Below are 13,280 nucleotides of genomic sequence, written 5' to 3'. Positions count from 1 at the left end.
CTTGTAAATTTAGCTTCATTGGTAAAGAAAAAAATCATTCAAAAAATTTGGATTAGTATATTTTTGGATAAGCCATTGGCTTAGCTGAACACAGAGAGTATAACCTTGAGGTAAAATAGCTTGTACTCACTGTTAGTGATAGGCATGGAGTTGCTGTTTATGCAAAACCTTCCAAACTGTTACATTACTAACACTGAACTCCAAGGCCAGCTCTCTTGTACTTTTTTTTGGGATGGTTAGATATTTCATCTAACACTCACTCCCTTCCTCCTTCAATTTGGGTGTACTTGAAGGTGGTAGTCCTGACTTACTGTATTACTAAGTTACGGCAACACTCAGTTGGGAAAGTGTTCCTGATACATTACTAAAATTTTCTGCTCTTTTCTTTGGTGAGGTCAAAAATGAGTCATTCTATTTGAAAAAACTGTGTTACAGTTAAAAATAACAGTCAATGTCACCATGAGGTGTCCCCTTCAGAGCTAGTAACTTTTGTTTAGGGCTTTTTCTGTATTGGGCGTAATTTATGAAAAAATTTTCTGGGGGAATTAGAATGAAACACCAGGTATGTATTTAAATTTATTAAATAAACCACCGACTACAGAATATTGAGATAGACATATTTTACCTTAATTTTTCATGCAAGTACTTTTGCAGGAGCCCACAGTCTCAGTCATGATTGAAATAATTCTGTTATTGAATATTAAAAATTTTTAAATAATGAAAATTGGATATTATTTACAAGAGTGCTGCTATCTGTTGCAATTTTTATAAGACTATCTCCCTCAAACACTGTCTGATTGTTTATAAAATTGAAATGTCATCTTTATTAATTTCTAATAATTCTAAATTTGTGATAATATCAGAAATAGAATGTTTATTGTTTATTAGATGGTCTGCCATATTAGATAAACCTGATTTATTATTACTTCCTTGTATGAATTAAATTATTATTATGCCTGCTAAAAATCTTGGTTTCCAGATTTCAGTGGAAATATCCATATTTTGACCATACCTGAATCCAGTTTGACTAGTTTTGGCATGACATGTGTATATACATATGTATGTATGTATGTATCTCACATAACTCAAAAACGATTAGCCATAGGATGTTGAAATTTTGGATTAGGGACTGATGTAACACCTAGTTGTGCACCTCCCTTTTTGATTGCAATTGACTAAACCAAAAGTGTTCAAAAGTCCAACATCCAAAAGAATTTGGATTTTGGACTTTTTCTTAAATGCAGTAATAAGTTCTCATTGAGAGCTTTTCAATGATGTATCATAAGTGGTATTTATATTCATTGGTTCCAGAGTTATAGCCAAATAAAATTTTAATTAATGAAATATTTGGATCTTGCATATAATTTTTGATGTTGTATATTTGGACGATGAATAATAATTCAATAATAACAAAAAAATGTATGTGAAAATATATCATAAGTTTTTAATAAAATAAAATTTTATGAACTCTTCATTTAAAAAAAAAAAGTGTAAATGTAATTTAATAGACATACAAGGAAGTCATGTGTTTTCCACATCAGATTTTTTTTGTAATCTCTATAATGTTCAAGAAATATTTGAAGAAAATTTAAAGGATCTATTTGTTTTTCCTATATAAATACCATTACAATCATTACATTTAATTTTATAAATCCACACAAATTGTTTATTTCATTATTATTATTATATTTGTTTTTTAAATATTTTATTTTGTGGTTATTAGGTTTGTATGCTGGTTTAAATATTTCTTAATTTTAAGTTTTAGTAATGTTTTCAATGATATTATTAGTGTATAAATATATTTTTCACTCTTTTATGTCTTATGTATTGGTTGTACTAGTTATTTTTTAATAGTATTTTTAGAGCTGCTGTTTTTTTTTATAAATATTACTAATTAAAGTAGTATCACATGCATTTCCAACTGCTATATATTTTATGATGTTTATTTTACAATTTAACTTTTTTTTGTTATTATGCGTGTATTTGATTGTTATACTACTCATAGTATTAATTTTATGAGACTAAGAATGATTTGATATTTTATGAATTGTTATATTATTAGATGTAGGTTTTCTACATACTGATCTTTCAATTTGACTTTCCTTATTTATTTTTATATTAACATCTAATTCATTTAACATTCTATTACTATCTATTTCAAATGTGAATTTTAAATTTTCATTATAAGAATTTAATTTGTCTATTACTATTATGTTCTCAATGTTTATTACTGGGTTGTATATAAGAATATCATCAACATGCATATCCATATTAAAATTTTATGTATATGAATGCTGCGATGTATTAATTTACTCTCAAAATTCTATAAATATATTTCTGACATAACCCATAGTAAAACCCTGTGCAAATCCCATAGTATGGTATTTTTGTGCATGTAATATCTGTTATTAAATTCAAAATAGTTTTGTTGATATTTTTTAATATTTTTATGGTATGGTCTATAGGTATGCTTACAATACATGTTATTTATGTCAGAACTAACCATTCTAGTGTTTTTATTTACATTTAAGTTATTTATTTACTAATTCATAACCATTTTTTATATTACAAGTATTAGGTAGATTCATTTTATTCCTAAATATGCTATGTATTAGTTTGGATATAATATAACAGGGGGCACATTTAAAACTGATTAAAGTCGCATTGGGATGTTTAATTTAAGAATTTTTGGTAGTTCAGTTAACTTAAGGGCATTCGGTTCAAAAGGATAAAGTCTAGAATGGGATTTTATTCCAGATAACTATTATACCAATAATGTTATTGTAGATTCTGAAATAAATTCTATCAGAATGAATCCTACAGATAAGGAACAATTACAAAAAGTTACCAGCTACAATATCCAAAAAATTAAAAATACTAAATTTACTAATAAACCATTTATCAGTAAACAAATTAAGAATAAAACTAAATATAAACAATCTTTTAGTAGTAAAATCAGAGAAATCAAATACACCATTATCATTACAGTTAAAAACTATAATAACTTAGCGAAACAATACATTGTTGATAATAAATTTAAGGAATTTAAGGACACAGTCTAACAAATTTCTAAAACAAAGAATTTAATAAAAAAATTCAGATCAATTTTTGCTACATTAGTGTATATACATACACTAATGTAGCAAAAAAAAAAAAAAAAAAAATTGAGTATATACGAGTATTTTAAAGTGCAACAGATATGATAAAAAAATATGTAAATACGAAAATATTCAGAAAGTAAAGCATTTAATTCATTCATTTAAATTAGAATATTAATATTACATTAATAATTAATTACCATAAGTAATTTAGTTCAGAATCAGTAGGCCAGTAAAACAAACCCACCAGGTTGATATAGTGGTTAACGCATCTTCCCTAATCAGCTGATTTGGAAGTCGAGAGTTACAGCGTTCAAGTCCTAGTAAAGCCAGATATTTTTACATGGATTTGAATACTAGATCGTGGATACCGGCGATCTTTGGTGGTTGGGTTTCAATTAACCACACATCTCAGGAATGGTCGAACTGAGAATGTAGAAGACTACACTTCATTTACACTCATACATATCATCCTCATTCATCCTCTGAAGAATTATCTAAACGGTAGATACCGGAGGCTAAACAGGAAAAAGAAAGGCCAGTAAAACGAAAAGAAAGTATCACGTTGAAAAGGATCATTTCAATACACTTTTTAATATGGGATTTTATTTTTGATTAATCACTGTCATTGTCAATGTCTGTAGAAGACTTACCAGTAGTCGCCGCGTCGCTCTGCCAAAGGTGATCGTCTTCACTACCATCAAGTTCATTAGATATTTCGCATTTTTTAAAACTTTTCCTTACTAATTCCGTGGAAATACCTTCCCAAGCATCTTTTATCCAAACACAAATCTGGTTAAAATCTGGATGTTTGATTCTTCCTGTAGGCGTGAAAAAGAAATTTTCATCAGCCATCCATTTACTGTAGAGTTGTTTTAATGCAGATTTGAATGGTTTATTAATGCAGACATCTAGTGGTTGCAATAGAGATGTCAATCCGCCTGGAAATATTACTTTAATGTCTTTCACTTTATCAGTCATATGCCCCCGATAACTATCCATTACTAGCATACTGGTATTTTTTTTATTAAGTAAACCTCCTGATCACTTTGCCATACACACCTGATCCAATCAAAAATTAAGGTTTCGTCCATCCAACCTGATTCCTGTGCTCTGATAATAACTCCATTTATCTGTACGGTAAGAAGAGTTTTTCTTCTAAAAACAATGTACGAAGGTAATTTTGATCCATCAGAAGTAATGCAAAGCATAACACTACACCTTTGTTTTTCATTACCACCAGTGGAAATCGTAACGCTTTTTTCACCTTTTTTGTCAAATGGCATTTCAAAATATACGGGGGTTTGATCAGCGTTTACTATTTGAAAAGGCAAATAGCCTTTATCTTTTCTAACATTTATTATGTATTTATGAAAATGTAATATTTTTTGTTCATAAGCATCTGGAAGTCGTTGAGAAATGGTCGTTTCATCTTATCAACAAATTATTTAGTGCAAAAAATCATGTTATCCATCCATGGCTTGCTTTAAAATCAACTTTATTCAATGATTTAGTGATTTCACGAGTATATGATTGACATATTTCTGTCATGACAGCATAACCGCATTTCCTTTTTTCCATAACAGTCATACAATTTTTTCTCTGTCTGTGTATTTTGGTTTTAAGCCACGAAAAGCCCTTTTATTACCAGTGTCTTTCACCAGAAGTTGTTTCTTCTTCCAGAAGTTTTTCTGTGCCAGTCTCAAATGCAGCTTTCATCTATATCAAATTTTCTTCCTGCCAATTTTTTCAGCCTCTTGTATAACGCGCAGTTTTTCATTTACTGTAAAAGATTGTAGACGCTGTCCTTTTGTACTCATTTTAATGCCGTAATTAAAATAAATCACTGTATTAAACTTTACAAGATAAACTAAACAGATAAAATGCACATAACCGTCCACATACACAAACAGTACAATGCCTATGGCGAATAGACAAGACAACGATGAGTAACTGATACTGTATCTGTAGTGTTATTAGAACTGGATGCAGCCTATACAGAATGAATCAGTTTTATAAAAATACTGTAACTTCGTTTCTATCGATAATATGAACAGGATGTTAATAATTAAGGATGTATTCTGTATAAGCGGCATCTGGTATTGATAAACGAAAGCCTAAGGTAACTATATTTATGTGATTGAATTTAGGTACTTCTAAGAAAACGTTTACATAAATTATCCTGGCCAAAGGCTATGTTTCAAGTAAGCCCCGCACCCTTATTTTTTCTCTCAAATTCCAAGAAAAAAGTGTGTTCGAATAAATATGGTATATTGTGGTTTTAAAAAATAAAAATATCTGTAACTAAATATTTTTTTTTATAATGTGTACTTATTAAAATTGGTCTCCTGATGATAGAGTTAAAGCTCTGAAAGTGCTACAGACAGATAAGTGAATGTTCTTACATTTTATTGAACTGCATCTGGTGGATTTAAATATTTATTTGTTAATAATTATCTGGTGTAGTGGTATTATAATGTTTGAAAAAATAATATTTATGTGAATGAATAATAAATATAAATAAATAAATGTAATAATAAATATATAATAATGTATATATATTATATATATAATATATTATTATATTATAATAAAGTCAGTTGTTGCTTATAAAAAAATTATTTTTAATTGAAAATGAGAATATATTGTACAATTAATTGTTTAGTTAAAGAACAAAGTTAGCTAAAATAATAGCTTTTTTATCTTTTAAAATATCTTAAAAAATGTAATATTACATTATCTAGTAATATTACATTATTACATATCTAGTTTTATAAAAAAATCTTTTAATGATCATGTTTAAGAATATTAATTTTATGAAGTTGCTTCTTACATTTCACAAAAATGAATTTATAACCAAGTAGGATTTATAAGTCCAAATCTTAATGAAATTCCATCTAAAATCTGATATTGATAAAAAATTATTTTGCAAGAACAGGGTTTTTGTTTGGGAAGAAATTAGATTCGTTACAAGTCCCACCCATTACGTATGGAAAACAAATATATGATGGTACTTCACAAGGAAGGAACATATTAATTAAAATGCTCATATACAAAATATAATCTTGGTCTGATGGCATACCACATTTTACTTTGGTTAGCCACTTGGCAAAAGAATTGTAATGAAATTATTTTATGCAAATATAAACTAGTCATGGTCCAATCATTAAAGAACACTGTCCATATCAATGCAATATCATACTTATATAATATCAAAAATTAATGTTATCTGCAGCTGAACAGATGTTTTATATTCATCCTTTGTTTGTTATATACCCTCTATTTATATAATATGCTCAAATAAGGAATATAACACTAGAATACAAAGCCAAATATGTCATTTTTTAATGCCAAGGGAGAATTCATTTAAATAATAATTACTTACTGTTGATGAAAGGAATGCTGACATAAGAAATGAACAGATGGAAGTTCAAGCTGATTGTTGCAAGCTTTCCATCGAGATCCTTGAAATGTGACTGGTCTGTTAAAATAAACAGAAATAAATTACATTTAAGTGAAACTATAATGTAACATTTTATTAAATAACTGGAAAACTTATTAATTTTACTTAATTATATAAAAACTTATATCTCATTTTTCAGTATAACAGATATAATAGATCATTTTCATACTTAGTGTAAAATTAACTCTAGAACTAGTAAATATTGTAATTCAATGTTTTATCCGACCCTTTCATAAATATTAAGCCTCATAAGCACCCTAACTACAACTCATTAAATAGCTGTTGATTTGTAATCAATCGTCTTGCATCATATGCACATATATTGATTCTAACATTTCAAACTTCATTTTGATAATAAAGTAACAGTAACACATTCAAAATAAATTTCGCCTCCAAGTTTCGTTAAACAATATTTTGCATTTTCGCTAACTTCTTTAGAATGCTTCTATATGCATACATACTATTTTCAAAAACACAGACAAACCACTGCAAAGATCTGATTTCATCAGACCCTGATGAGGACTTGCCAAATGTTGGGTATCTTTAGCCTGGACACCCTATATATTATAATTATATATATAATTATGTAGTATATAATAATTATGATTATATTAATAATTATACATTATATATTATTAAATTATTCTATTTTGCAATATACAAATAAGTAGTAATTAACTTTACTAATCAAATTTTTCTGTTATATTTTTAAAAACAACACTACAATACGCTAAATATGATTAGCACTACACAAATAATACAAACAAGTTCTTCAGTTAAGAAAATATTATAACACTTTATCATTTTATACTTACTTTTATGGAATAATGAAGGTGTGACAACAAAGGTATCATAAATCAAACTGTTGTTGTTCAATGGAAATTCATTAATATTAATAATATGTTATAAAATTAGTTTTATATTTTTTTTAACTTCATAATGAAGTTAAACTCTGTTCCAATTTCAAATTTGTAAGCAAAAATGTTTCTACCATTTGGTATACATTGATATAATAAGATTAAATTAAATAATAGATGATGGTTTTCCTGCCATGCACTGGATTTAAAACCAGTTCAGATGAAACAAATGTTATCAAGTAACTATTGTAGAAAGGAAAAGAATAACTACAAAACAATTCTGGACAGATTCTTCAAGCTACAACTGTTCAATTCAACATTAACTTCCATTACTAGCAACACAATACTACTCATTATTAGTTAACAATTTTTTTTAAAGTTATAATAGTGATAAAATACAATAATTCAATTTCCACTTATAAATATAATTTTTAAAATCTTTAGTTCTTCCATTTATGAGAAAGTGTTTCATTGAGCAGCTAGTTAACTGCATAAACAGAATTACCATATCTCATTAAATAAAGTGAATCTTTTTTACGTTAAAATATATATTGGCACAATATGACACTTAAAATGAAAAATATCTAGCATTTAACTAGAAGTTAATAACTACTTAAAATTATTAAAATAGAATAATAATTAACTAAGGCTGAAGCCAATTTTTACCATAACTGAATTTACAGCCTGAATCACTAATATCTGAAGGATAATGCCTTCAGCAAATAAATGTATTTGTAATGCAACAATATCAGGTTATTACATTACATTTCAAGATTCATACATTTTTTCTAACAATAAATAAATCGAAGAGGTTCATTTTGGACAAACATAAAGAAGACATAACAAAAGTTTTAAACTGAACACCACACCAAAATAAAAATAAAAAATTAAATACATACGAGTTCTGTAAACTTTTTACAACATCTCTTATTCTGGCAGTTTCTTGTGTATATTTTTCAATAAGTGCTTGTTCATGATCAGCTGTCTTCAATTCACTTTGTAATACACTATTTAAATATGATCTAACATCACTAATTTTCACTGATTTCCAGCTGCATACAGTATCTACAACTTCAAGCGGTGATAGTAACCGTTCTTTTTCTAAAAAAACCAAAAATAATCAAGCTTTAATGAAAAAACAATATGAAATTCTGTTTTGTATTTAATTTAAAATAAGGATCTATAAAAATGGCAGAATGACCGATAGACTAACCTATTCGGTTAATGCTACAACCATGTTTTGAAAAGTATGAGATAATATAAAAAATGAAATTACAAAGTTAAAACTAATAGTTTTAAAACATGTAACTTGAAGATACATTTGGGAGCTAATTTTACAATACTGATGACTGAAACAAATTTCATGTACATAAAAAACAATAATTTTATTTTTCTCTTATCTTGTTTGAATTTTCAGTAACACAAATGTGTCTGCCAGCTCACATCGAATTTAGCTATTTAATATAAAGCAGTGCATTATTTCATAATCTAATACGATTTCAATTTCATAGCTCTCTTTCTAATGATACACAGTTATTTTATTTTAATTCAGTCCATTGATCAAGGTTACTGTTAATGAAATTACTTTCTTCTGTCAGCTTTACATAGTTAGTTTTTGTATGTAACAAATTCATGAATTCATCAAACTATGATTGGAGATGAATGCCTGCTGTAAACTTACATAGAGATTGATAATTACTCCATCAATTCAACGTGTCATTCATTGAAAATGCTTACTTAGATAGTTTAAGGTAAATAGAATGTGTGTTAGAAAATGTATTTGAAGACAGTTCATTTTGAGAAAGAGTATGGGTTCAAGAGAAGCCATTCTGGCCATCAGGCTAACTTTAGAAGACAGGCTTAAACAAATAAAGCTATCTGCATTATATTTATAGAGCTTGAGAAGGCATTTGATAATACAGAATTGTACAAAATGTTTAATATTTTTAAGAAAATTGGATTGAAATATAGGGAAATAAAACATATATAAACTAAGCAAAAATCAGGTAGCATGTTATAAGAATAGAAAATGAGGCTAAAAGCAAGTCCTGATTCAAAAAGGAGCGAGTGAACAAGCACTTCTGGTAGAATGACCGATAAAGTAAACTATTTGGTTGACATTGTAAGCATGTTTTGAAAAGTATTCATTCCAAAGAAATGGACAAAATTTGTAAAGTTCTGGGGGACTAAACAACTCTGGAAATTAGAAGACACAATTCAGGAATTAAAGATGAAAATTGAGAAGGAAAAAATTATGTTAAAATTCACAATTTTTTTTTTGGCAAAAACCAAGGTGAGTCTAGCCTGAATGGCATGGATTTATTACTGCTAGGGGAGAAATTCAGGCTAAGGATAAATAAGAGTAAAATAAAAATAATGAAATATGACAGAAAGGAGGATAATAAATTAAACATTAAAACAGAATATAATATACAAACTCATAGAATCTTACTACTTATGAAGCAACATTAAAAAGAAGTCCAAAATGAAGTAGAAATCAAAAGCAGGCTGGAACAAGAAAAGACAGCTTTTATGAAAAAAAGAAGCCTGCGAGTCAAATATATATCTATGAATTAGAAAGAGATTCTTGAAATTATTATTGTAGAAAGTAGTAGCACTTATAGTTGTGAATATGGACATAGGAAAAGCAGAAAGAAAAAGAATATTAAGATATCTAAGCTTAGTTTGGTGACAGTGACAGATAGCGGTGATAGAAAACAAGATTGGGAAATATAAAACAGATAGTTGATCATGTAAAATTAGAAAATATGTTGAGGTTACAAAATTAGAATAGAATTGAGAATTTCATCAAATCAACTGACTGGTGACTTAAAAAAAAAAACAATTTCTCTATTTTTTTCTTCAGATTTTTTATGGAATCATGCTAATGAAATGGATAAAATTTTCAAGTTTTTAACTCTGGAGAATACATGAATAAAGTTTTATTCAACCAGAAGTAAACTCCAATGTAAATACATGCAAATATAATAAAAACAGTTTGTGATGAAGTGTTTATAACATTCATTGATGAAAAAGTACGTGTTAATTTTCTGTATGGTTTTAGAGTGGCGATGCATTAAGATTTGGGGAGGCCTTTTACATCATCAAATATTAAAATTTTTGATTATGCAGTCTTATTTTGTAGACTTGAAAATTTCAGCTAATATGATTATTGATAAACTTAATCAGTTAAATGTGCTGGGTACTATGAGTAGCTAGTTATTATACAAAAGATGTCAGTAAAGTGAGTGCTAAATATTTAATGTAAACAAGAAATGAAAAAGAATGAGCAAAATCACACTTTTTTTTATAATAAGGAAAGTGTCTGATATCATCTAAAAGTTAAAAAATTTCAAAAACTATTTTTTTAATTTTATGGTTACTGGTAAAAGGAGCTTTTTAGGAAAAATATTCATAGCAAAAGAAGCTGTGGAAAGACAATCTCTTTTTACAGAAAAATGCATTTGCCACATAAGGTTGACAAAAGAGTATGTTTTGAAAAATCTGCAGTTGACCATTGACATTCGCCACACTAGTGTATCTCATTATGACAATTTCAGTGACTACTAATTAAAATTATGCTGGTTTATTAATATTGTGGTTATTGAGCCACATATAGAAGTATTAATAACAGTTAATAATAGTACCTATAACACCAAGTATTTCATTAAGAAGATATGGAGGTACATTTGGATTTCTAGCACCGGCCCAAAGTGCTTGAATCCAAAGACTAGAATCTTGATTACCAAATCTGCGGCAACAAGTAATCACATTCTGGTAATCTTTTTGACATAAATGGTATTGTAATATTTGCTGGTACCTGAAACAAAGAAAAATAAGTACATTATTAGTTAGGGACATTTTAAACACTTTACAAAACTAATCACAGTCATGAAAAAAATATATTCTTAATTATTCTGTAAAGTAGTTAATAAATCTACTATAAGATTGTATCCGTAATATTCTGAACTGGGGCCATGAATTTTAACCACGTTTAGTATGTGATGCAGTACTAGGTAGGTACTAGCATCTGATATGGTACTAGTATTTGTTGTGATCAGTGTGCCACAATTGCATGGAGGTAAATGTAAAAATGAGAGCATTGTAACTCATTTGTTATCATTGTACATGTATTGTCAGGGATTTTCAAGATGGATGTAAAAGATGAATAATACATTTGCACAAAATTTTATTCAATCTCAGAAATGTTTAACTCAGTTCAGGCAGTTAATAATTATTTTGAAGCTATCTTATAGATTAGTTCACACAGTTAAGAAACATATACATCTGAAGTGTGATCAAACTCTTCATGTACAGTAAAACATCAGCAGTTTGCAATGTCAGGCTATTTATGAATGTCATTATCACCAATTCCAGTTTCAATTCAATGTACAAAGTTATGATACACTGATGCAAATCCCATAATAATATACACTTCTTGAAATGTATTGCTTTTCTGAAAATGGTTTTGCATTACTACCCTCCAAAATATTTTATGTACCACCTCATATGCTTATTGTAGACAATTTATATATTCCTTGAGAATTAATTATATAATAATTGTGCAAGTTTAATAAAAAAATGTATAGAGTACAAAGCTAATTTTTTGTTTAACAACTTCGCTACAAACAATATATATTAAAACTGTTTTAGTTGACTTTAAAATTAAAAAGTAACACAGTGATTCAAGTAACCTCATAATTTTCTGTTCATATTGTAATCGATTCATTGTATCGCTTAATTTATACCAGATCTGTAGGTAATGTTCAATCAGTGTATTGTAGATAAGTGTACCCCATTTGTTAGAATTCTAAAACACAAATTATATAACAAAAATATGCCAAATAAATTTTCTAAAGTCGTATAATGTAAGATTCTATATATATAAAATATTTAGAATTTTTAAAAAATCTTGTGTAATTCTGAACAAAACACCAACTTTTTGTTATTTTATTCTATTTTCAAGTTCCAACTTGCAGCATCATAACGAACTATGATTCTAACTAGCCTTGCTCAAAATTTTTTTACCCTTAAATTGAGTATAACTCAAGAACAACTCAATTAATCTATCAACTTTTCAAATGCGCAACTTTAGATACACTACTATAGCATATATAAATTTCAATGAAATTAAAATTACTATAAAAATTAAAATTAGAATTAAATTAAAATTAAAAGTAAAATTTTTTTACTATAAAAATTATTATTTAGTCTAGTAATTTTGGAGAGTTTCGAGCCCAAAAGTTTATACATAGACCTGTAAATAAATATTAGTAGACCACAATTTTAGTGAATGGTATTTTCATACTCCTCATACCCCAAAACATAAAAAAATTCATTTTCACTCCCCTCCCCACGACTACCACTATGCAACTTAAAATAATACTGTACTTTTCTTATAAAATTTGATAAAAAAGAAATATGTTATCATTGAAATTGCTTATCATTCATGTTTATTTAATTAAGAAGGAATGACGATAACCATTTACACTCATTTGGGCTGCAAGGAATTCAACAGAAGAAAGATAATATGTTTAAGTGGTATGAATTTAATAAAAAAATTATACTTATATCCTCTTTTTATAATCTTATAAATTCTTAAGGAAAAACAATTCATTTTACTAGATTAAGAAATCTCAAACAATTTTTCAAGAATAACTTTTTTTTTGAGATATAATAATTACTTTCAACAGAAAGAGGGTATTAAATACTTACCTTGTTTTCCTCACATTTATGGGACTGTAGTTAATAGCAATTAAAAAAAAAAAAATTATACTATATTGTCACCAGGCTGGTTTACAACACAAGAGCAACCTTAAGTACGATAAAGAAAAAAAGCAGTTTGTAATATTGGTATAACAG

General features: G+C 27.5%; 2 protein-coding genes across 3 annotated transcripts in view; both read right to left on the bottom strand.

Annotated features, from left to right (window-relative positions):
* The window catches only part of LOC142318021 (uncharacterized), a 29,513-nt gene extending 22,937 nt beyond the window's left edge, over positions 1-6,576 (bottom strand). For both annotated transcript variants that reach the window (XM_075354553.1, XM_075354551.1), the window contains exon 1: positions 6,484-6,576. The gene's annotated coding sequence lies outside the window, so the exon portion shown is untranslated. The remainder of the gene's footprint in view (positions 1-6,483) is intronic.
* Positions 6,480-13,280, bottom strand: part of LOC142318551 (vacuolar protein sorting-associated protein 11 homolog) — a 38,423-nt gene continuing 31,622 nt past the window's right edge. Inside the window, exons 7-10 of the mRNA XM_075355105.1 lie at positions 12,098-12,228; positions 11,066-11,238; positions 8,318-8,519; positions 6,480-6,579 (exon numbers count right to left, since the gene is read on the bottom strand). Coding sequence (XP_075211220.1) covers positions 6,480-6,579; positions 8,318-8,519; positions 11,066-11,238; positions 12,098-12,228 — 606 coding nt within the window. The remainder of the gene's footprint in view (positions 6,580-8,317; positions 8,520-11,065; positions 11,239-12,097; positions 12,229-13,280) is intronic.

The sequence above is a fragment of the Lycorma delicatula genome, chromosome 1 (genome assembly GCF_047948215.1).
Source record: "Lycorma delicatula isolate Av1 chromosome 1, ASM4794821v1, whole genome shotgun sequence".
Classification (NCBI taxonomy): Eukaryota; Metazoa; Arthropoda; class Insecta; order Hemiptera; family Fulgoridae; genus Lycorma; species Lycorma delicatula.
The sequence above is the reverse complement of the archived record's forward strand: the minus strand, read 5'-3'. Positions and strand labels throughout refer to the sequence as shown.